Here is a 26,548-nt window from a genome sequence, read left to right as displayed (position 1 = left end):
TCATGATAAGCATGATAAGTACATCCCACTTAGTTTGGTGTACCAAAGGCTTACCAAATTTAGACGGAGTATTGCATGACTTCGAACTCGATCACACACTATTGATCGAGACAGGTGCATGGAGTGGACAGGCAAGAGAGACGAGGTTATGCAAGCTGTGTGGACTACACAGTGTAGAATCATAGGAGCACATGATTATGACATGCCTAGTATATACACACATACAAGCTGACTTTGATATACCTTTACAGGGGCCACTTCACCAGTTTCTGACCACCACTACTTTATCGAAGTTAGGGGTTCTCATCACCCACATGTTATGCTTTCGGGAGAACCACGCTGCATAGATCGTTCTTTCACCGTAGCTACCCTTTCCTACCATGGGGGAGGAGAATCATTGTATATGTGGAAAGGTCCCATGGGTCATAATTTGTCCTTCCGTGGACGATAATAAACTACTCTCTCTCTCTCTCTCTCTCTCTCTCTCTCTCTCTCTCTCTCTCTCTCTCTCTCTCTCTCTCTCTCTCTCTCTCCACACACGTGCACAAAAAACACTGTAGATCATTTGGGCTCTATATATTATTGTTGATTGAGCATCATGCACAAGATTGTAAAGGCTATGAGGTCACTTCAATATATATGATGGTTATGCAACAAGATCAGTATTTTGTCACGAAGCATTTGCAATATAAGCATAATGTTTGGATTTTTTTTTGGATCAAATATGAATGTCTTACTAAAAGAAAAAACTATTCCCACATCACGATAAGTATGATAAGTACATCCCACTTAGTTTGGTGTACCAAAGGCTTACCAAATTTATGAAAGCCATCATGGCACCTCCAAAATGTGCTCATTTATGCACATGTATGGAAACACTCTATACATGTCCTCTAAAATCTAAGCAATAGATAGCACTTATGTTTTAAAGTTCTATTATTTTAGCAAGTGATTGAGGTGTGAGCTTCATGTTTGGAGATTCATCTTGGTTCAAGGCAAATGCCTTATTCAATCTAAACAGCATGATAAGTGCAACACACTCAACCACATTTATAAAAAGCCATTGTAGCATTCACTTCCAAATTTGTTATATTATCCATGTGCTTGGAGCTAGAGTGTACATGCATATCTAAAACCTCTTGAGACGAGAAATACAAAACATTGTGTATTAAAGACTTACTCTAAGAGAAAATGATTGAGGGTGTCCTTTACGAGCAATCACATTCAAATATGATTCCATGTAAATACTATCAAGTAATGAAGGAGCCTTCATGGTCGCAACTGGGCAACCCCTCCCTCCCCCCCCCCCCCGCCCCAAAAAAAGTCATTCGGTAGCATCGTTGTTTCAAGGCAAGACACACAATTGATTCTCGTGTCGCAAAACTTCTTTGGAAAAAATATTAGATGTTGTGTGTTGACAAGAAAGACTTGATGCTAAGCATCTACTTTTAAGGATGCAAAGCATCTACTATAACATCACCCTACATTTTCCCCCTATTGGTGCTATAATTTAAGAGAGTTTTTCTTACAAACTTAGCTTGTAAGCATTTGAGGGAATATCCATGTCATTGGCTACAACAATATTAAGAGGTCCTCACCATTGGCTACAATGATTCAAGCTAAAATCTTTGCCACGTGCAAGAGAGAGGTGTGTGTATGTGTGCACATACATACATACATATGATTTGGTTTTGGCCATCTAATGTACTAGAAATTCTTGTGATGTGGCTACTACATGACCTGAGCTTGTTTGTATTGTATCTTATGCACAAGTCTTTATTCTTGTTCTTGTAAGCAAGGGGCATTTCTAATGCTCATTTTTTCTTAAGTTGGAAGGTAATTTTAAAAAGGAGACAATCTCAAGTTGAAGGTATTTTTAAAATGAGAGTTTCAAAATTATGATTGGTCTAATATATATAGCACTTAAGATGATGAAAACTCATCCACTCTTTTAAAAAATATATTGATATAGTTCCTATTTTATTATGCCTTTTTACAAATCTTAACATTTAGCTATACAAATCTTTTGTACTTTATTGAAGACATCAATTATAGTTTAGTAACTATTTTTTTTGCATGCATGCAAGAGTACATGTCTACATGCATAAATATTTACAAATTTATTATCTTTAATATGGATACATGTTATGCATATCAAACTCGTGCACACACACACATACACACACACAACTTGGATATGTACCCACCACCTACATATAGGCACACCAACATTTAACTTATTGAGGAAATCACTAAACCAAATATGCATAATACATGAAGAGAAAATTCTACAAGGTTATAATATTTAATTAATAAAATAAAGCCTTCATGTGTGCTTTGGTTGATTCATTTTTGAAGTTGTATCCAAAATTCACTATTATTGTAGCTCTTGCATAGCTTGAATGCATTGTAACATAAATTTTCCACATGGTTACTATTTTTCACATATTTTCTTCAACTTCACTAAGCAATTGAACTCAGCCTGTACACTTACGGTTGGCAGGCCCTTGTGATTACGTCACCTTTTTTTGGTTCATGTTATCTCCCCCATGAGATACCACTCATTTGCTTTTGGCTATTCATCACACCTCATCCCTTCAAGGATATTAAGATAGGCAATACTGTTGTATCAATTACTCGTTAGGAAAGGCATTGTATGCTGATTATCACTTCCATTCCATGACATGAAAAACTCATGTATGAGATTTAAAAAGGGAAAGTAGTGTTTTGTTCATGATAAAGGACAAATCCCTTCTCTTTCAAAATGCATTCTGTTCTCTTAAACTTAGATTTTCCTCTCTTACAAGACCCACATCAAATATTCCCACATCAAAATGCATTCTGTTGTCTTGATTCAACTCTAAAACTGAGCCTTGATTCAAGTCTAAAATTCAAATATTCCCACATCGGGAATATATTAGATCCAAATTAACTTCACAGTTTCGATTATGGGTCTTGACAATGTAGGGAAGAGTTGTATCAAAAACAAAGAGGATGGAAAGCTAGGGATTAGAAAGCTTAGCTCATCCTTGTTCCTGGTATGGATGATAGTATGTCACCTGTAATGAGGCTGCTTGAGATGCCTGGACTACCTTACCGGTGATGTAACTGGGAAATGCATTCGTTTAAGTTCAATTATGCCTCAAAATCCTGTAGTCCGACGTCCATTATGACCAGTGAACAACCTGCCTCCGTGCTACATTCTTCATAACTTCAAGCTTGTGATCAAAGAACAGATGGAAAGGATGTTGACTACTCATAGAAGCAGCAGATGTAACTCCCTGTGCATACAATATATAGCCTACAAACTTCCTTTTCTACTTGTTCCCTATAAACATATTCCACAAACCACTGACACATTGACCCATATGTCATTTCCTTGCAATTCAATTTGACACCTGTTCACAAACCTAATAGGAAAGTTTCATAGATTGTCAAAAAGCATTCACAACACACATTGAGAAGAGCATAAGAGGCCATTCATTTGCTACCAAGTTTCCCTGGTCATCACTCTCACCACAATTTGCAAATAGTGGTCCTGAATAGAGTCCAGTAACCATTGATTTTAAGCACTTGTATCAACACAGTCCCAACACATACTGCTGAAACATGTGTTCATATGATGATCAGACACCTAGATCCCAGTGCACTTACAAATAGCAGATTTCTTACAACTGCTTTAATGTTGAGCCTCCTTAACGTGGGCTTTGCTTCTTCCGACTGGGTGCTCTCTGCTACTCTCATTTGCATCCTCCTCCAATGATTGAAAGGGCACTGGTAGCTGTCATACTGCAAGTCCTTCTACCTTAGCATGCAGTAGAAAATTTGCAAAAAGTTCCCTTTGTGAGGGCCTATTAAAGGCTTCACTGTTTCCATTGCGATACTTATACCCACTCTCTCAAGAAGAAACATTATGAGCTGTTGCACACCAGCTCAAAGAGATATATGTCAAAGCTTCTGTAAGCCAGCCTCAAAAGACCATGTTCATTTGTTCACAATGCTTTTCCATGGAGAAGTTTTTCTTCATACATACAATAGTTCATTAAGATAGCACTTATTGTGACCCCATATACGACAAAAAACAATTATGTTCCACATTGCACCATGGTAATTCCTATGTCTGACATTCCCTGGTTACAGCTTGGCATCTTGAAATGACCAATGTACAAAAGTTCTTGGCAGTAATGATCAATAAGAGATGCCAAAATCCATACAAGTATTGACTGGGTGCACAATAACTGAAGTCTAAACAAACCCACATACAGCCACACCCTGACAGATAAATCTGTCTTTGAAACACACCACCAAAGTTCCCTTGCAGTACTTGCACTTATAAGCAGGCCATTCTAGCTTGGAAGGTCCCAGGGCATAATATCAATATTGTGGGCAATGCTTGTAACATCCAATGTTCTCAGTGTTGTATAACAGGTGAGAACAGGGAAAAAGACAATGCAGGGACTGTTTTCCTGTCAACATCCAATGTTCTCAGTGTTGTATAACAATGTCATATAACAGGTGAGAACAGGGAAAAAGACAATGCAGGGACTGTTTTCCCATCAACAACCATCACAGTCAAATATGACCCTTTTGCTAAAGCTTGATAATGAAGCATATTTCTACTCAATGTATCAAGCAGAATGTGAAGAAGACTCTTCTCCACTTCCAGGCTTTCTTGATTGCACACTTCCATTCATTGATGGAGACTCTGTTCGGGCGTTGTTGGAATTCGTCCTTGAAAACAATGCCATAGGTGTTTTCAGAAAGGGCAAGCGCAAAATGCCCCCCCCATTCCCACCGGAATCACTTGTGTCAGAGTTGGAACTTGGTGAGGAGGTAGATGGACCACCAAAAAGGGCATGATATGCAGCCTTGCTAGCAGATACAACCTCAGTCTTTGCTTGTCTCAGCTGCAAGACAAGATTTCACAATGCCTTATAATGCAATTCGGGATTATCAATGAAGATCACTGTTTAACAGCACCCATACCCGTTTTGCTGTTGTCTCTGCAACTTCAACTGCAGTCACCCCAACATTTGCAAAACGGTTGACCCATCCTGTTAGCCAGACCAACATTGACCAGTTATCAGAATAAAACACGAGTTGTGTGCTTTGCATATTGAAAGCCAAAAGTTTCAAGCAAGCATCTAAAAAATATGCTAGTGGAGATATATGATACTGTAAATGGGGTTGATAAACAAGACATTTTGGTAACTTCTCCTTTTGGTGAATACTCACAACCATCTCCATCTCTTCACCATCATCTAGAATTTTAAAACGACCCCATATAATGGTTCCCAAAAACCCCGCTCTCCCTCCACTTCTCACGTTAGGATAGAGCCTTCAAATGAGCCCCCAGCCTTCTCTTCTTTCTTCATCTTTAGCAGTGAAGTGTGAAGCCAAGCCTCCACACTGTCTTGCTTTCTTATGAGCATCAAGATCCTCTCTCGAATCTATATATGCAAGTCGACTCTCCCATTGTAGTTTGAGCACCCATCTGTCTTACCCTAATTCTGTTGTTGTTGACACACTGAGAAGTATATAAACTGGTGGCCGAATGAGTCTGCATGGTTTGATCTAATGTGGTCACATGCAAGCATTGGCCTACAGGTCAAAACTGCTTTCAGAAGCTCTGTGCACAATCTCATGCTGATGCAATATGCAAAGGTATCTTTAAGAGGATTGTTGTTGTATGAGGCAACTGTCTCACGGAACATGCAATTAACAAATCCCATAAAAAAGGCATCTTTAAGAGAAACTTTTGGAAATTGGTCTTGTATGGAGCAACTGTATCTGATGAAAGAAGATGCATCTACATACTCTCCATAGATCTAGAGGGGTAAATGCCCTCAACAATCCCTCCAAAGATCTCGCCAAGTCAAAAAAGCTGACCGTGTAGACGACCATAACTAGGCATGGTTTCAAAAAAGAACCCTAACAAGTGAGAATCATAAAGCATGCAAGATTTCTACTTTAGGGAATACGCAACCCAAATCTCTAAGTGCACAAGGCACTGCCTTGGCCACTTGAAAGCATTGGAAACTTCTAAATTTTTAGAAGCTTGCCACCCTCCTTTGCTACCAACGTTCAACTGGCTAGGGGAGGGAGTGTTGTTGTGAGGAATTAGGGGAACAGAAGAACTCCTCAAGCGCTTGTAAAACTGCCACTTGGTGGCAATCACATTCTAGCTGATGATATACTCCTGCCTATTGGGGACAAATGACCACATCAAATGGTAGAGAACCTTGCAAAACTAGCTGCTGATGGAGAGACCAAGACACAGACCAAAAGGATGAGTTGATCAAGGAAAATCATCCATGGAGATCTGCTCATCAAGATGCTTTTGCACTCTAGGTTGTAATCCTCTTGGCTAGCCACCTTGAGGGTGTCAAGAAACATGATATTGTGTGTCTTGTTCCATGTTCATCTCCTGCTTGTGAGCCTCAGTTTGAGTCAAATGAGGACATCAGGAGCTTTGACACTGTCATTGTCCGTCAGTCTTTCTTGTGTGTCGATTTCCTTCACTTCAGGCGCATCAGGTGGAGATTAAGTTTCTAGGCCTTGATCATTGCAGGCACTACTTTTCACACTTGGTATTTCCTTGCAGTTAATTGTGGGGGTGTTCACACTACAGAGTCTGTTCTATGCAGTGCATTTCATATTTTAGCCACATGGTAGCTCAGGTGGTGTCTCTCACATGGAAGGTCAGTTTTGTGTATTCGCCACCTCTGGTTGGTCAGCTTGGCCACTTTTATGTGTGGCAACAAGTCATTTTATTTCTCCAGCAGCTGGTTGGCCTGTTTCATGCTCCTATGCCTACTTAAGGCAGCCACTGACACGCCTCCATGCACATTCATCCAGTCACCATTATTCCTCATCTTCCTTGTCAGTTTCTCATCTTCTGCCATTGATCCAGTGCTCTCATTGATGTGGCCCTCACATGTGCAAGGATTGACTATTCACAGCCTTGTATTCTGTTCGGATCAGAGTGTTTTCCTTGTGTTTCATTTTCTTTTCTCTTCTCTCCACATTCCTTTGCTTCCATTGCACACCTTCACATGGTATCAAAGCCAACTGCAGTCCATGGAGTTCTACTATAACTTCTTGTGTTTTCTGTCCCCACTGCTATGTTTTGCCTTCCATCACACTTCAACCCTCTCTACATCAGGCGACCTCAAAACACAGCCTGTAGCAGCTCGTAGCAAGTTGCCATCATCAAACACAGCTTGTAATAGGTCGTCTTCAGGCACCATCAAAACACAACCAAGCAGCCCTCTTTTGCTGCTTTTTGCAGGTCTTTGAAGGATCCACATGGCAGACGGCAAGATTGGCAAGATCCAACGGGCAAGGAAGACAACCAAGATTGTGAGAACCAACAAAGTGACAACCAAGACCATGAAGACCGGTGCTTTGGCTGCTGTGACCATGAGTATCATCAAAAAGAACATTGAGATTGAGAGGGTCGTCACAAAGACAATCATGTTCGTTTGGATTGTGAGGATCGACACAAAGAACCAAGAGATCGTAACATAGATCGAGATGCAAGCCATGACTGCATGTGATGCACATGGCAGTTATTTCATGGGAACGGGCCAAGGACCTCGAGGATGCAGTGGGTATTAAAGGCAAAAGTTGTGTTAAGTTATGCCAACTAGGTTTTGGTGGTCAGTTGGTGTCAGGTTGGACCCTAGGACAATTGTTTGGCCATTAAGTGTCAGCGGTGACACTAGGGACTAGCATTAAGTAAATAATTAATGCTAGTCTAAGGGTCAACAAAGGTTGGGAACCACTCCAAGTTGCAAATGGCCTAGCCAATTTCATTACAAATGGGCATGTTTAATTTTGGGCAGGGTCAAAAGGGCTGAAACTAATTTTCAAAATTAATTAATTCTGAAAATTTAATTTAATGGCTGAAAATGCATTAGGAAGGTTGCCACTTGGCAAAAATTTCCCATGCAACTAGGGAGAAGGCTGTTGGAGGGTGGTGGAAGCTGAATTACAGCCATTCAAAGCTTGGTGGAGAGAGAGGAGGTGATCACATTTGGCTCCGAGAGGTGACGACGACTAGTCGCGCGCCGCGACAGGACAGGGGACAACAAGATTTCTCTTCCACCTCAAGAGAGGCGATGGTAGAAGAGGAGGGCTCGCTAGCCAAGCTCGTGTTTTACCCCCTTTTTGAAGTTGTTGGTGCCATCAGATTTGTCATCAGAGCTACGAATCAAAAAATACATTTCAGCTGATTTTCTCTATTTCTACAGCATTCTCTCATCTCCTCCAGTCTATGCTCAAGCATTCTCAGCCATTGGTAGCAGAGTACAACCAAATTTGGTGGACAGTAGAGAGTTTACTGCTGTAAACCCTAAATTACAGCAATAATTTGGGTTTAGCAGTCACCTTGGGACCCGTGCCATCAGTCAAAGGCATTGTACACTGAAATCAGCACCGGAAATTCATGGAATTGTGAGGATTTCAGATGCCAACCAATCTATTGTGAATTTGGGGCAGCATTTGACCAGTTGGGGTTCCATTAGAGCAAGTCCTGGGTGCAAATCAAGGGGCAATTTGCCCAAATGCTTTACTGATTATTGGAACAACAAGGGGCTTTTGAATTAGCCAAGGAGATCATGAAATCTCGGCTTGTAATTTATCCATCAGCAATTGAAATTAAAGAAATACCGAAAGGGGCGCCAGTTTTGGGGCCAACATGGTGTCCACTGTCCAAGTTTATGAAGGTAAAGTGAGCATTTCAGTTTATGTTCATTTGCTGATTGCTGTAATTAAGTGCTTAATCAGGTTAAACCACCCTATCCGAGAAGGAAGGCTGGTTTCATGGTTCTATTGCCAGGATAATCATTCAATCTCTTGATTTGGTGAGCCAGAAGCACCTGATTGCAAGCCAAAGCTTTGTGCTAGTGCTGATTTTTGTGCTCAGCTGAGAAATTACAGCAACGTGTCTTCTTACAGTGAGATGGAATCAAGCAGTGATGATGCCTCTCAGTATGGACATTCTCATGGGAATGAAGGAAATGCAATGCCTAATCTTGGACAAGGCTCTCATGATGGACAACAAGCTGAAAATGTTACTGTTGGGCAAGATGCAGGGCCTTCGAGCCATCATGAGAAAGATGACCAGCAAAGTGAAGAGGAATTTGATGACCAGTTCAAGAATTGGATAAGGACAGTAACAAATCTCTTTGCTGAATTGGCAAAGGATCCTCAGTTCACCCGATTTTTGAATGCTCCGAAGAAGGACAGCAAGGGCAAAAAGAAGAAGTCAACTTCACCTTCGGGACAGCAAGATGCACCGAAGGTAGTGCCAAATCCTTCATTTGAAGCTCCTAAAGAGGCCAATGAAGCTAAACAGTTGGTACCTATGGGGCAAGGAATGCAAATGCAAGGCCATCATGGAAGTGCCAATCCAATGGATTTTGGACAGCCGGGCATGCATGCTATGATGGGGCAGCCAGGATACTTTGGTAGTAGCACGATTTTTCATGCAATGGTTGGCCAAGGGCCGCATACGGGAATGCATGGCACAAATCCCTATGGTATGCAGCAGCCAGTGCATGGTGTGCAAGGCCCGTTGTTTTCGAGGATGGTTGGAAATGTGAAAAACCCTATATATGGTAGCATGGCTTGATGCCTGGGGCACAAAGTGGAATGTTTGCCAATCTTCAGTGGTGCACAAGATAGGCTGAAAGCTTTGCCCTTCATTCAGCAGTTTGATGCAGCCTATTCAGAGAGAAACTTCATCGAATCCTCTAAGATTCGAAAGGCAACCACTTTCTTGAAGGGGAATGCATTGCAGTGGTGGTCCATGCTCTTGAGGCAAGGTAGAGCACTGTCAACATGGGTACAATTCAAGTAAATGTTTGCATCGAATTGGTTGACTAGTACCTTTGAGGTGGACATCACGATAACTTGAAACAAGCTTGATGCAAAGGAATGTAAGAATTTAGAGCAATACAATAAGAAGTTTTGGGATGCATTGCTGCCCGTCACTTCTTATCATGTCGTACCCCTTCATGAGCAAGTGGAAAAATATATATGTGGGCTGCCCAAAGGAATCAGGGATTTTTGCATAAAATCCACCATGTCTAGCATGTCTTAGCTCATAGAGACTGCTACTACAGCCGATGCTTTGCTGCATGGAAAGGATTCGGGCTTCCAAGAGAGCGGGGAGAAGCCGAAAAAAAAGTTGTTTAAGGCTAAGAAAAGGGGCATATCTGAAATCCATCCTGAAAAGAGGCCAAAACAGCAAAGAAAGGGCTCGAAAACATTGGCACAACGTAGGGAATTGATGGCTGCAAATAAATGCTTTATTTGTGAACAGGAGGGTCATATTGCCAAGAACTGTCCCAATAGGCAGCAAGCTGCAAAATCAGAAAATCAAGGAGATCCTAAGGGTAAAAGGTCCAAAACATCAGTGGGATTGGTGCCCGATGTTGTTAGTGATCAGCCCAATGGTGATGCTACTGAGTTGTGCAGAGCATGGGGCAAAATTAGGGATCAGCATGTGTTGATCTTCTTTGATAATGGCGCATAAGCCAACTTCATCTCTTCTGACATGGCAGCCCGTCTAGGCATCAAAGGGGATGAGATGGAAGCCATGGGGGAAGTTGGAATGGCATGTAAGGGTCATGCAGAACCTGTCACACCACTCATTGGAAAGCTTCGGTTGCACATACAGGGATATGTGGACAGCGAAGAGTTTTACATTGCTCCACTTGAGGGTTGTGATGTGTTGCTTGGTATGCCATGGTACCACCGTATGCATGCAGTGATTGATTCATATGCAAAAGAGATCACTATTCAACATAAGGGAAAGACACTCACACTTGTAAAGTTGAAAGGGGAATCTGTCCCCGTTGTATCTGCACCTGCTATTTCTCAAGTAATGAAAAATCATCTTTCAGCGTATTTAGTTTTTGCTAAGGATAAGAATGATAGTGAGAATGTAAGGAATATGTCTAAATTAGAGAAGGATCGCATGTCATTTCTGAAAATGTATGCTGATTGCTTCTCTCAGTCACTTCCAGGGCAGCTACCACCTGAAAGACCCGAAGATCATGGCATAGACCTTATCCCTGGAAGTAGCCCTCCTAATAAACCACTCTATAGAGTCAGTGCAGCCCAACAGGAGGAGATTATGAGTCAGGTAAATGAGCTGTTAGAAAAAGGGCTGATTTAGCCCAGCTCATCTTCTTTCTGTTCTCCAGTGCTTTTGGTGCAGAAAAAGGATGGTTCATGGCGTATGTGCATTGACTATCATGCTATAAACAAGATCAAGATAAAGAACCGCTTTCCGATCCCTCAGATCGATGATGTTATGTATGGTTTGCAAGGGGCAGCAATATTCAGCCATATAGATTTGAAAAGTGGATATCATCAAATACGCATTAGACCGGAGAATGTGCCTAAGACAGCTTTTACAACAGCTTTTGGGTTATATGAATTTCTTGTCATGCCTTTTGGACTTACGAATGCTCCAGCCACTTTTAATCGGATAATGGATCGCATCTTTTGGCCACATAGAGCATTTGTGGGTATTTTCTTTGATGACATGATTGTCTATTCAAAGAATGAGACGGAGCATAGAAAGCACTTGGACATTGTTTTCAATGAGCTACGTAAGCATAGGCTGGTTATCAATGACAAGAAGAGTAAATTCTTTTTGCATGAAATCCACTTCTTGGGACATATTGTATCGGCTGATGGTATTTGTATGGACCTTGCTAAGGTTGAAGCAATACGTTCATGGCCAGCTTTGAAGAATGTTAATGAGATCCACAGCTTCTTGGATTTATGTTCTTACTATAGGAAGTATGTACGCGGGTTTGCTGAAATTGCATCTCCATTGCATGCTTCGCAAAAGAAAGATGTGCCATTCAGATGGTCAACAGTGAAAATTTCAGCATTTGAAAAGTTGAAGGAAAAGATGACTTCAGATCCTGTGCTTGTGTTGCCTAGTCTAAGGAAGTCATTTGTGGTTCAGTGTAATGCATGTGGTAACAGCATTGGGGCTGTCCTTATGCAAGATGGCCGAGTTGTGGCTTATGAGAGCCGAATTCTCCACGGTGCAGAGAGGAATTTACAGGTTTATGAGAAAGAGCTCTTGGCTGTAATTCATGCACTGTCTACGTGGAAACATTATTTGTTAGGGGTTGATTTTATAGTGCAGACAGACCATCAAATTTTGAGGTACTTTCTGATGCAAACAAAGTTGTCAGGGAAGCATAAGAGATAGGCAAATTTTCTCTCTATGTTTCATTTTCAGATTGTACACGTTGATGGTAAAAAGAATGTTGTGGCTGATGCACTGTCACGTAAGCCACAAATTTCAGCCGTCACTATGGTTTATCACACTGAGTTGGATGCCATGAAAGAGCAATATACTGCTGATTCGGACTTTGCTAATGTTTATGATCAGCTTTGCAATGGCCAAAGGCATGAGCGTTTTATGCTAAGAGATGGATTTCTAATGATGCATGGACGACTGTGTGTCACAAAGCAGTTGAGGCCTAGAGTGATCATTGAAAGTCATGCTCCTCCGTATGCAGGACACAGAGATATTGATGCCACAGTCAAGGTAGTTAAGCATTTCTTTTATTGGCCAGCTTTTGTGAGAGTGCGCAACGGAAGAAGAACACGAACACAGAGGAGAGGAGAGAGAAAGCAGGGAATGAAGGAAGAAAGTCTGCACTGACTGAGATGAATGCTGAATACACTGAAATGGACAGAGCAGTCCCTGCACGCAGCCCGGAGCATCAGTGAGGGCACCAGAACAGACTGAAAGCAATGGCAGCACCAATGCCGGAGCAGGAGACGACGGAGACAGTGCTGAACCTGCAGAATACAATACTGGGAATGACTGGGGGGCTGCTATATATAGCCCCAGGCCAGAAATCTGGCCGACCTGCCAAATCTGGCCGACCTGGCCAGATTTGGCCGACCAGCCAGATCTGGCCAACTTTGGCCAGATCTGGCCGACCTGCCCAGTAAACTGGGCCGACTGCACAAAAACAGCCCAGTATAGGCTGTGTGTCTCCCGAAGGCTGAAGACTGACAAAAAACAGCCACTAATAGACTGACAGAGCTCCTCTGTCTCCTGTCAGACTCTAACAGGAGCTCACAACCAGGAGATGATAGACTGAGAATAATAAAAGAGCAGGCTAACACCCCCTCTCAGATCCTGGGAGGGTCGGAAGACCCAAGAACCGCATGTGATAAAGCAAAGAAGCCTGAGGCAAAGGCTTCGTAAAGAGATCAGCTGCATTGGCCGCCGTAGGACAATACACCACCACCAGCTCCGAATCCACGATCCGCTCTCGAACATAGTGATACTGAACCTCAATGTGCTTCGTGCGAGCATGAAACACCGGGCTCTTGGCCAGAGCAAGAGCACTCTGGTTATCCACGCGCAGCTCTGTAGGTCCGGTCTGGGAAAAGCCAATCTCCGCTAGTAAGCGACGGAGCCAAACTGCCTCCATAGCGGTCGAACATAGGGCCCGATACTCAGCCTCTGTAGAAGAAAGTGCCACAGTAGGTTGCTTCTTGCTGCTCCAAGAGACAGCACCGGATCCAAGGGTGAAAGCATAACCTGTAGTGGATCGTCTCGAATCCACATCACCTGCCCAATCAGAATCACTCCATCCAGAAAGAGTAATCCCATCTCCATACATGATCCCGAAGAATCGAGTCCCCTGTAAATAGCGAAGAACCCGCAAGGCTGCCTGCCAGTGATCCTGTGTAGGAGTCTTCATAAAAGAAGACAATAAAGCCACCACAAAAGAGATATCCGGCCGAGTGTGAAGCAGCCAGATGAGAGAGCCGACAAGGCACCTGTAACGAGTGGCATCTGTAAGGGGAACTCCATCTGTGAAAAGCTTGGACTCAGGGTCCATGGGGCATGAGATAGGCCGACACTCGACCATATCAAACTCTGAAAGAAGCTCGGAGATGTACCTGTGCTGCGAGATAAAGATGCCCTATGCCATCTGATAGATCTCTAGTCCGAGAAAGAAGTGAAGGATCCCTAGATCCGTCATGTCAAACTCCTGCTGAAGAATGGACCGAGTATGCTCCACCTGCTGAGTGTCGCTCCCTGTAATGATAAGATCATCCACATACAAGATAAGGAAAACAGAAAGGGAATCCACAATCCGTAAGTAGAGATTGGGATCATGAGCGGAGTGCGCAAAGCCACTCTGTAGAAAGAAGCGTCAATCCTCTGGTACCAAGCACGAGGAGCCTGCTTCAGGCCATAAAGAGCCTTCTGCAGCCTGTAGACATGATCCTCCTTCCCCTGCACAAGAAAACCAGGAGGCTGTGAAACATAAATCTCCTCCTCAAGAACGCCATTCAGAAAAGCAGACTTGACGTCCATCTGATAAACAGGCCAACGGTGGTGAGCGGAAAGAGCCAAAAGAACTCGAATGGTGGACATCCGAGCTGTAGGAGCAAAAGTCTCGAAGTAGTCCAAGCCTGCGCGCTGGGCAAAACCCTTGGCAACAAGCCTAGCCTTATGCTTGTCCAAGGAGCCATCTGCAAGATACTTGGTATTAAAGACCCATTTCACACCTATCACCTTCCGCTTCTCGGGACGCGGAACAAGCTCCCAAGTATGGTTTCTCTCGATGGAATCGAGCTCGGCCTGCATAGCCTGTCGCCAAATATCCTATGCAAGAGCCTCCTCCACAGTGGAAGGCTCGGAATCCTGAAGAATCTGTGACATAAGAGCATAATTCACACATAGTGAACTATCCCGCTGGGCCTGTAAACGGGCTGATCGACGTGGACCTGTAGAAGAAGCAGGAAAGTGAGTAACACCTGAATCCTGCATGAGCCGGCGATACCATAAGGGAATCTTGAGAGACTCCTGCTGCTGCGAGGGAGACGGGGGGTCTCCGGAACCTGCAAAGCACCTAAATCGGAGAGGGACTCCCCCTCACCAAATGAAGGTAGATCATCCGCATCGGAAGAAGACTGTGTAACCCGTGAGGATCCCGAAGTGGAGGTGGAAGAGCTCGTAGAAGACGGAGGCACATCCACCAGAGGGGAAAGGGAAGCCGAAGGAGGAGGAATAGGAGGGGTGCTAAGAGGTATCCTGGAAGGAAGAGAAGGGAGAGAAGGGGGGGGGGGGGGGGGGGGGGGGGGGGTGTGTGTGTCCGTCGATGACGAAGAAGCACCTGTAATGGAACCATCAATCGGATCCTCAGAGGCCGAAGCCTCATCAAAGATCACATCCCTGCTCACCTCAACCTTCCGCGTCGTCGGGTCGTAGAGCCGATATCCCTTCGTGGTCGTGCTATAACCCACGAAGATAAGCTTTCGCGACTTAGAGTCGAGCTTCGTCTTCCTCTTCTTCTTGTCCACATGGACAAAAGCATCGCACCCAAAGATGCGAAAATGGGACACGGAAGGCTTCTTCCCAAAGAAAGCCTCATAAGGAGTCATGTCCTGTAAAGCCGAAGTCGGAGAGCGGTTGCGAATATGCACCGCTGTAGCCACCGCCTCACCCCAAAGGAAATGAGGAAGACTCCTATGCTCCAGCATAGATCGGGCCATCTCCACCATGGTCCGATTCGCACGCTCCACTATACCATTCTCAGATGGTGTGTTCGGATGTGAATACTCCACCTGAATACCATGATCCCTGCAAAACTGAGAGAAAAGGTGAGAAGTGAACTCGCCACCGTGATCAGCTCGAACGCCACGAACCTTGGAAGTTGTTTGAGTCTCGACAAACACCTGCCACTCACAGAAACGGGAGTACGCCTCGCTCTTGTACTCCAAGAAATAAGGCCACACATAACGACTAAAGTCGTCCACAATCAGCATCAAATACCTGGCCTTCCCAAGGGAGGCCATGCCCATAGGTCCGCAAAGGTCGGTGTGAACCAACTCAAGCGGAGAAGTAGCCCTGCGAGAAGCAACCTGAGGGTGAGGCTGCCTATGTTGCTTGCCCCTCAAGCAGCTAGGGCACAAAGTGTGAAGAGGAGGGAAATCGGGAAGGCCCTCCACCATCTTCCTCCTAGAAGCCCGCCGAAGAGAATCGAGGTTCAAATGACCATAACGAGCATGCCAAAGCAGCCCAAGCTCATGGGAAGTCTGCGCAGCCAAGGCTGTGAGCGTATAAAGCCCACCCTCCTGTGTACCTGTCCAAAGAGCATCACCTGTAGAAGCATCCTCCACTGTGACTGCATCCTGTGTAAAAATGACTCGGGTACCTAGCTGAGTAAGGCCATGTACAGATAGTAGAGGTTAAAACCCAAATCAGGGACATAGAGAACTTTGGCGGAGGAAGACCGCCTGTCAGAAAACATAGGTAAAGTCCCCACGCCTCGAACAGGGACTGTAGAATTGTCACCTATGGTGACTGTACCCCTCTGGAACGAAGATCGTGAAGCCAATCCTGGCGGAAGGTCATATGTGAAGATGCTCCACTGTCGACAAGCCAAGGCTTTTCCAGTGTGGTAGAAGCTAGGGTTGTATCCTCCTCAACAAAGACATGCACAAACGCAGATTCTGTTGTGGCAGGGGCTGCCTTCGAGTCCTTCTCCTTAGGCTTCAAATGGGGATACTTCTGCCAACACTTCTCCTCGGGATGAGTGCCCTTCCCACAATGGGGACATTTGGGCTTTTTCTCCTTCACATCCTTCTTGTCCTCCTCCTTCTTGTCCTTGGCCTTCTCCTTCTTTTGTTTCTTCTTCTTACCGCCACCTGTACCGGCCGTAAATGCCTTGGTGGAGCCACTGGCTCCCACCTCTTTGAGTCGCTCGTCATGCTCCAAGACAAGCGGGGAAAGCTCCTCCCATAGGAGTGTCTCACGGGTCCTCGAGGTGATGAGGCTGGTATAGAAGACATCATAACGGGGTGATGGCAGCTGAGTCAACAGAATCATCGCCATATCCTCAGACGATATCATATGACCAAGAGAGGCTAACTCGCCTCGCATATCCTCCATCTTCGTGATGTGCTCCTTCATGGAAGGAGAATCATCAAGACTGAGCATCCGCAACTTCTTCTCCAAGGAAATCTTGTGGGCAAACGTCTTATGCTGATACAAAGACGCAAGCTTCTTCCACACTTCCGCCGCGGTCTGTAACCTGTGAACATGTACAAGAACGGAATCATGTAGACTCATAAAAAGAAAGGAACAGGCTCGAGAGTTGAGCCTATCCCACAAGGCTGCACGGTCCATAGAGGTGCCATCGGACGAATCCGCGGGGGGACGGTCGATGGGCAAAGAAACAAGCTCCCAAAGGTCAAATGTATCGAGGATGCATGCCACCTTGCACGACCAAAGGGAGTAGTTGGAACCATCCAACTTATCTTCCTTTGGAAAGGAAGGGAGAATCGGCACCTGAATGGAGGGAATCAAGGAAGGCATCCGCACATCTGAAGCAGTCTTCACGGAAGATACCATCGCGGTAGATGGAACCCTCTGAGATGCATGGACTGAAGAAGGACGAGTGCGAGGAGGTTCTTCCCAACGTCGAACCTCGTGATAATCCCGTCTCCGCTCAGAGGAATGATGAGAAAGGAGTTCATCCTCTGAGTCGTCAAAGCCTGAAAACTGGTAAGACATCTTCCAATCTGCAAAATACCAAAGAAAGTTGTGCCGATGTCGAAATATGACCAGCAGTGTGGTCACCAACCACCAAGACGCAGGCTGAGAATGCCTACAAACACCTGGATCTGCAAAACGCAAAGATAACTGATGACGATCACCAGAAAAGAGACCACCAACACCAAGAAACAGCCAGGAAATGAGTCGCCAGCAGGAAATGTGCCGCCTGGAGTGGTAGTGACCAGCAGAACAGCAAAACGCAGGCTGTAGATGAGTCACCCAGCAGAAGGAGGGACAGCCTTGGTGGAAAAGGCAGGGTTGTTGTGTCGCTGGATGACGTGGCACCTCTGTAGTCAGCGTGTACAGAAAACGCAGGCTGAAAAGCCTCCAGAAGATGTCGCCTGGGCAGTTGCTGATCAGATGACAGCAGCAGTGAGGTATCTCTCTCCAGAGTATATGTCCTCCGTGCTCTCAATCAGGCGATGATACCATGTGAGAGTGCGCAACGGAAGAAGAATACGAACACAGAGGAGAGGAGAGAGAAAGCAGGGAATGAAGGAAGAAAGTCTGCACTGACTGAGATGAATGCTGAATACACTGAAATGGACAGAGCAGTCCCTGCACACAGCCCGGAGCATCAGTGAGGGCACCAGAACAGACTGAAAGCAATGGCAGCACCAATGCCAGAGCGGGAGACGACGGAGACAGTGCTGAACCTGCAGAATACAATGCTGGGAATGACTGGGGGGCTGCTATATATAGCCCCAGGCCAGAAATCTGGCCGACCTGCCAAATCTGGCCGACCTGGCCAGATTTGGCCGACCAGCCAGATCTGGCCGACTTCGGCCAGATCTGGCCGACCTGCCCAGTAAACTGGGCTGACTGCACAAAAACAGCCGAGTATGGGCTGTGTGTCTCCCGAAGGCTGAAGACTGACAAAAAACAGCCACTAATAGACTGACAGAGCTCCTCTGTCTCCTGTCAGACTCTGACAGGAGCTCACAACCAGGAGATGACAGACTGAGAATGATAAAAGAGCAGGCTAACAGCTTTGAGGCATGATGTAGAGCAGTATGTTAGGGCATGTATCATATGTCAAAAGGTAAAGCATGATAGGCAAAAGATGTCGAGCTTGTTACAGTCCTTGCCTATTCCAGATAGGCCTTGACAAAGCATTGCTATGGACTTTATCTTTGAGCTTCCTAGGACACCTACAGGGAATGATGGGATATGGACTATTATTTGCAGATTTAGCAAACAAGCCCATTTCATTCCGGTGAGGAAGAAGATAAAGGCTGATCATATAGCACCATTGTTTATGCAGCACATTTTCAAGTATCATGGTATGCTTGAGTCGATCATTAGTGATCGAGACCCTCGTATAACCAGTCTATTCTGAAAGGGGTTGTTTGAGAATATAGGTACCACGCTGAAATTCTCATCATCCTTTCATCCACAAACAGATGGTCAGTCTGAGAAAGCAAATTCCAGTGTTGGATCTTTTGAGGTGCTATGTTTCAGACCACAAGACATAGTGGGAGCAGTATTTGCCATTGGTTGAGTTTTCATACAATAATACGGTGCATAGTTCCACTAGCAAGGCTCCATTTGAGGTGGTTGAGGGTAGCAAGAAGGTTCCACCTATTTTGCACACTAAGGATAAGATCTTTGAGGTTGATTGCTTTGTGGAAAGCTTAGATGCAGCATATGCAAAGATAAAGTATGCACTTCAGAGATCACACGACAAGCAAAAGCGGGCAGCTGATCACCATAGACGCGCTTTGTAGTTTACAGAGGGCGATTATGTATTGCTGTGTTTCGAAAAGGCAAGGCTGAAAAAGATGAAGGGAAGAGAGAGGTTGTATCCGAAGTTAAGCATGAGATACTATGGGCCCTTTCAAGTGTTGAAAAAGGTCAGCGATGTTGCATCATATCAGCTGAAATTACCTCCACATTGGCGGATACACAATGCCTTTCATGTTAGTTTGTTGAGACCTTTCCACGGTGATGTGCCAGAAGATGTATCTCCTGAAATTCAGCCAGAGGTTGAGGAACTAGATGAGATTTTGGTACCCAAGCAGATTTCGGACATAAGGAAAGGAAGGTCAGAGGTAAAGTTTCCAAAAGATATTTGGTGAAGTTTCAAAACTATTCACCAATGGATGCAAAATGGATGGAAGAGGATAACTTGGCAGACCATCCTCAATTGTTGCAACTTTATCTCGATGCCTTTCAGTTAGAGCTGACTTTGGATCGGGCTTACTCAAGTTCAGCAGAGCGGGGGTCCAGAGCTTTGCCTGATGCTCAAGGGGGAGGTAGCACTTCTACTACACCGGTTTTGGACAGCTCTCGTATGTAGTGGATCTCGGATGTATTCAGCATGCATCCAAGGTACTGTGCTGACAGTATGTCTGCCATGAAGTCACTACTCAGTGTACTAGTCACTATGAGATACATGTATATGAGTATGGTTGTCACCGTGGCTCTGAGACTATACTTATGCATGAGTTTTTGGACCAGTTTGGCATGAGTTTTTGCATCAGTTTTGAGATTGATTTCTGATTAGTTTCACCTCAGTTTTTTATCAGTTTGAGAACCGTTTATGATCACTTTGGGATCAGTTTTGCATCAGTTTTTGCATCAATTTCTGATCAGTTTTTTTTTACCATCAGCTTGTGATCAGTTTCGAGTCACATTTGCAGCCATCTGTGATCAGTTCTCATATCAGTCCATGATCAGTTTATGATCAGGTCATGCTCAGTTTTTAATGGTTTGCAGCCGCTTCCATGGACAACCGAATGTAAACGAATGTCATTGACAGTTTCAGCCATGGTTTATGCTGAGAATATGCTTTACTGTGGTTTTGAAGTCAGAACGGTTGAGAAACATGAGTTATGGATGCATCCAGTGGTTTCTAGCAACAGTTTTGGATTGTTTTTCAGTTTTCTATTATGTTTTGCTGGCTGAAAATTTTCAATAAGTTTTGCGCATATGCAACGGTTCGACAACAATGGCCAATGTTGTGATGATTGTCATACCAAATTGAAATTCCAATGCAATATACTTTCGCTTTGGCCCAATGCAGTGCAATCGAGGACAATTGCAAGGTTTTCAAGGGGGAGGTCTGTCACGGGGACGTGAAATTTTGAGATGCTTTAATCTTGCTAGTAACATTTGATTAAGTTATTAATCAAATGTGCAAGGTTGTTTAGCACATGTAATGCACATGGCAGTTATTTCATGGGAATGGGCCAAGGACCCCGAGGATGCAGTGGGTGTTCAAGGCAAAAGTTGTGTTAAGTTATGCCAACTGGGTTTTGGTGGTCAGTTGGTGCCACGTTGGACCCTAGGACAATTGTTTGGCCATTAAGTGTCAGCGGTGACACTAGGGACTAGCATTAATTAATTAATTAATGCTAGTCTGAGGGTCAATAGAGGTTGGGAACCACTCCAAGTTGCAAATGGCCTAACCAATTTCATTACAGATGGGCATGTTTAATTTTGGGCAGGGTCAAAGGGCTGAAATTAATTTTCAGAATTAATTAATTCTGAAAATTTAATTTAATGGCTGAAAATGCATTAGGAAGGCTGCCACTTGGCAAAACTTTCCCATGCAACTAGGGAGAAGGTTGTTGGAGGGTGGTGGAAGCTGAATTGCAGCCATTCGGAGCTTGGTAGAGGGAAAAGAGGTGATAAGATTTGGCTTTGAGAGGCGACGACGACTGATCGTGTGCCGCAACAGGACAGGGGGCAGCAGGATTTCTCTTCCGCCTCAAGAGAGGCGGCAATAGAAGAGGAGGGCTCACCAGCCGAGCTCGTGTTTTACTCCCCTTTTGAAGTTGTTGGTGCCATCAAATTTGTCATCAGAGCTATGAATCAAAAAATACATTTCGGGTGGTTTTCTCTCTTTCTACAGCATTCTCTCATCTCCTCCAGTCTATGCTCAAGCATTCTCAGCCATTCTCAGCCATTGGTAGCAGAGCATAGCCAAATTTGGTGGACAGCAGAGAGTTTACTGCTGTAAACCCTAAATTACAGCAGTAATTTGGGTTTAGTAGTCACCTTGGGACCCGTGCCATCAGTCAAAGGCATTGTACACTAAAATCAGCACCGGAAATTCATGGAATTGTGAGGATTTCAGATGCCAGCCCATCTATTGTGAATTTGGGGCAGCATTTGACCAGTTGGGGTTCCATTAGAGCAAGTCCTGGGTGAAAATCAAGGGGCAATTTGCCCAAATGCTTTACTGATTATTGGAAAAACAAGGGGCTTTTGAATTAGCCAAGGAGATCGTGAAATCTCGGCTTGTAATTTATCCATCACCAATTGAAATTAAAGAAATATCGAAAGGGGCATCAGTTTTGGGGCCAACAGGGTGTCCACTGTCCAAGTTTATGAAGGTAAAGTGAGCATTTCAGTTTATGTTCATTTGCCGATTGCTGTAATTAAGTGCTTAATCAGGTTAAACCACCCTATCCGAGAAGGAAGGCTGGTTTCACATTACCCCATGTATTGGCATTTTGTTCATGTAAACATGCATCTATGCGCATTTATCCCTTTTTGGTATTTTGGAGTGGTCGACTTTGGATCTATATTCGTGGCATTGCACATGGCAGTCTCCAAGGCAGTTCTCCCTAGCTTGTCTTGCTTGCTTCACATCTTTGCTATATTTGTGTCACCCACACCTTAGCCATTTTCCTTATTCACGGACACCCACTAAGAGTAGGGATAGTATGCTTGTTTTGTAAAGGCCTTGAGTATGACCATCCCTTCTCAATCTCCCGTTTGGAGCACAGATACTCAATAGGATGAAAACTGATTTGAAACTCTCACTTAATGTTAAATCTATCAATACTACAAAGCCCTTTTTTTTAAAGTCCATAGTTGATTCCATCCACCTTTGCAAGACTTGGTAGGCCACTAAGCAGACGCCGTGCATCCTTTGTTTGATACCCTGGCCTCTCTGGGGTGATCACTTGGGCTCCCTTGGTAAGATAACCATTGCCTCTGTAGTCTTAGTAGGTCACTGGGCAACCAACGCGCACCCTTTGTCCGATGCTCTAGTTGCTTGGAGTGGGACGCCTTGGGGGAAAAGATAAAGAAAAAAGGAGCTTCACTAGCCTACTTCTCGTGGCACCCTTGTTAAGCTTGAAAGAGAGTATTGAGCCAAAAATGCATTAGCTTCACTTAAACAGTCCCAAAACATGTCTAATTAAGGGAGAAACCTTGTTTATTTAAAAATAAATGCATTCCTAGAGGGTGTTTGTATCCCATAAGCACAAACCCACTTGGGAGGGCCCAAACTTTCTATAAATAAGTATGTTGCCTTCCATTCCGTCTTAATCTCGTTTTTGCACATTTCAGGTGTTTTCACCTTACTACCCACACCCCGTTCGCAGAGGATATCACACTCCAAGTTGTCCATTGAAGTCTTCACTCATCTGGCACTTGTTTCCAACCCTTCATCATCATTTTGCTATTGTTTCCAGCCACACAACTGCTGCTATCCGTCATCCAACTATTGTACAACCTGTCACGTCAACATACTCTCCTCAACCTATCGTTGTTGTTTTCTCTCTCCTCCCAAATGCATTCATTGTTTTCTCTCTCCTCACCTGTGTTTTCAGCCTTTCTCTCTCTTGCACTGCCGTCTACATCAGATTCAACCTTCCTTGGCTACTTTTGCTGGTGTGTAAATGTATCAACTTGAGATCTACGGAATCCCTGAGATTATGTAAATGTGTCAAATTTATAATATCATTCTCGTGGTGCCTGGTTTAACCCATGTAAACTCTTGTTGAGTTTACATACCATGTGCTCTTTCCCCTTTGCAACAAAACCCTCAAGCTCCTGCATATGGATCTTCTCATGCAAATCACTATACAAGAAAGTTGTTTTTACATCCATCTGTATGAGTTCCATATCTTCATATGCAACCAAGCCCAAAATGGTTCGCAAAGTAATCATTTTGACTATAAGAGAAAAAAAATTCATCAAAATCAATTCCATGTTCTTGCTTGTATCCTTTAGCAACCAATCGTGCCTTGTACCTTGGTAAAGAACCAAAAGTGACTTTCGTTTTGTAAATCCATTTGCATGGTAGTACTTTTTGCCCTTTAGGCAAATGCACCAAATCCCAAGTGCCATTTTTCATGAGAGATTCCATCTCTGATTGCATAGCCTTATGCTCTTTATTGCTGTCTTTTTTGTCCATTGCTTCCTTGAAGCATGACGGCTCACCACAATCTATACGCATGACATAATCAGTCATTTCAACATGCAAATCTGCATTAACAGATGGTTGTTCTATAGGTTCAGCATACTATACAACTCGTTCTAGTTGTTTCAAAGGCATATGTTATTGCTGAAATTTTCATACATCATGGGCAATATCTTGGTGATCATTTTCTAGCATCATTCCTTGCGTTTTCACTATCAAACAGTTATTTGCTATTGTCTAGCGGGCATTCTTTGTTGTCCTATTGGTACATCTTTCCGAAATACAACACTTCTGACTTTCTTAGTCTTTTCTAGTTGTTTGTGCATGAGATCTTCCTGAAAGATAACATCATTGCTACGTACAATTTTCCTATTTTCATGTTCTCATAACCTATACTCCATTTCACCCTCATCACCATATCCTAAGAAAATACATTTATAGGACTTTGGCTCAAGTTTGTTGTGTTCTTCCTTGCAAATGTGCGCAAATGCCTCGCATCCAAATACTCTCAAGTGAGCACACAAAGGTGGCTTACCCAATCACGCTTCTTTAGGGACTCCTCTCCCCCCTCCCCCCCCAAAAGTCTTGTTTGGTGACCGATTAATCAAGTGTACGGCTATCATTACAGCCTCTGCCTCAAATCCATGAGGTAAAGCAGTATGTGACAACATTTTACCCTATCTTGAATGGTCTTGTTCATATGCTCTGCAATACCATTTTGGGGTGGATTGTGAGGGGTGGTGAGCTCCCTTTCAATCCCTCTGCTATCACAAAAATCTTCAAAGGCTTCGCATGTCATCATTAGAATCTACAATCAAGGCATGTGCACTCAAAGAAGAAGCAAGAAATATGTCACCGTCACTGTCATTCTCATGAGTAACTACATTTACCTCCTCTACTTCACACTGCTTTTGTTTGCAGGTTGGCTGTCCTTTTCCTCAACCTTATTGTTTTCAGTGTTTTTGCTTTTGCCTTTCTCTTTCTTCAATTGCAAACCATCCCGTTTGAAGTGCCCTTTCTTGCTACAATGATGACACTCCACAGTTTTGCCATGAGACTTGCTGCGTGCTATATTTTCAAAATTTCCCTTTTGCTGAAATCTACCCCCTAGTGTGCAATGCATTAGAAGACTTGTTTGCTGAATTATTTTGCCTGTTGAGTTGTTCCATCAGCAAAGAACTCTCCACATCATAATATAACAGCTGAGCATTTGAGTTACTCAAAGCTGTCCTGAAAGTATCCCAGCTTTCAGGCAAAGTACATAGCAAGAAAGTAGCCTTGAACTCATCATCAATGTGGAAATCCAAAGCAGTCAATTGACTAAAAATTGAGTTGAGCTCATTCAAATGTACACACATGGCTGTACCTTCCTTCATGCGAAGGTCCATCAACTTTTTCGACCAATAAACCTTGCTAGCTGCACTTTTTTGAGCATACAATTCCTAAAGTCTTTGCCACATTTCATATGCAAAATTGAGCTTCTCAATGTTAAACAGCAAGTTGTCTAACACTGAGAGCTCTGTGGTAGAGCAAGCAAGCTCATTCAAATCATCCCACTCTTCTTGTTCCATACCTACTTGTCTTACTCCTACACCTGTTTATTCTGCACCAAGACATTGTAGCATTGTTTTTGCCATATTGCATAATTGTGTGCACCCTTAAGCTTCTTGATGTGCAAACGGTTGTTGCTGTCACTATTTCCAGCCATGATTTGCAGCACTAAATTGACTCAAATATCAGCAAAGGCAAGCCCAAAGGTCACAGAAATGACCACGGTACACTGGAAGTACCAACCAGCAGTGAAATCAAGAAATTGCAGAAATTTCAGATCTGCAAATCGAATTCCAGAATTAGAGAATGTCTACTACTACACTCAACAATCAATTACAGCCAGATTTATAGGCCAATCCACCAATTACATGTGTCCCCAAAATTCTGCTGCAATTTCTGCTCCAAATGCATTCTCACGCACAAATTTGACGATTGCAATCAAAAGCCCCAAATTTTCAAAGGCAAATCCGCCCAAATAGCATCAATACATGTACCCAAGTGCATATACCAAGCAATTCTTGCACAGATTGATGAAAGTCTGCAAAAGCCCCAATTTTCTTGGTTCCAGTGTGCACAAATTTCAATGAAACTAATAAAATTTCACTGAAATGTGAAAAGCCCCAAATTTCCCGGGCAATTGTGCACCAAATTTGCCATTTTTGAGCAAGATTGTCCTGTTTTGCATTAAAATCCCCAAATCCGAGAAAAGCCCCAAATTTTCGGGTCAAAATTTCACACACTGTGTAGGCATGCGGACGGCTGTCAATGAAGGGAGCAAATTGCAGAAAATAAATTTAAAAAATGACGAAAAAACGTCCGTCGTTGACAACGTTGACTTGTCGCCTACTTGCATGGTCCTGTCACCTACTCCCCAGCCATCGCCTGTGCTAGGCTGTCATGCCTGACTACACCCCCATTCCCGTCGACTTGTGACTGTGCCCCCGTCGACTGTTGACTGAGACATGCCGCCTGACCACCTATCGTGCAGTCCGCTTGATGCCTCCAACGTCGCCTGGACCTGCGCATGTCGACTACCAGCGTCAAGTAGTCGCCTGCTCACCTAACCTATTAAATGTCCAACTCACACTTGTTCACTGTGCCCGTTGCCTGTGCAGCTCACACTTAACAACACCTTGAGAAGCGTACACTCCTAAGTTGCCTCTAGCTTGCTCTAATACTAGTTTGTTGTTGTGGGCAAGAGAATCGAG

The 26,548-nt window shown here is 43.9% G+C and overlaps 1 protein-coding gene across 3 annotated transcripts in view; it reads right to left on the bottom strand.

Annotated features, from left to right (window-relative positions):
* Window positions 1-3,840: 3,840 nt before the first annotated feature.
* Window positions 3,841-26,548, bottom strand: part of LOC148010023 (deSI-like protein At4g17486) — a 40,486-nt gene continuing 17,778 nt past the window's right edge. For all 3 annotated transcript variants that reach the window (XM_087672597.1, XM_087672598.1, XM_087672599.1), the window contains 2 exons: window positions 4,987-5,054; window positions 3,841-4,907 (listed from right to left, as the gene is read on the bottom strand). In XM_087672597.1, the coding sequence (XP_087528723.1) occupies window positions 4,629-4,907; window positions 4,987-5,054 (347 nt within the window). In that variant the 3' untranslated portion in view covers window positions 3,841-4,628. The remainder of the gene's footprint in view (window positions 4,908-4,986; window positions 5,055-26,548) is intronic.

This window comes from Lygodium microphyllum, chromosome 30 (assembly GCF_053477565.2).
Source record: "Lygodium microphyllum isolate KBCC chromosome 30, Lygodium_microphyllum_v1.1.10, whole genome shotgun sequence".
NCBI lineage: Eukaryota > Viridiplantae > Streptophyta > Polypodiopsida > Schizaeales > Lygodiaceae > Lygodium > Lygodium microphyllum.
Note: the sequence above shows the minus strand (reverse complement) of the source record. Positions and strands in the feature narration are given on the sequence as shown.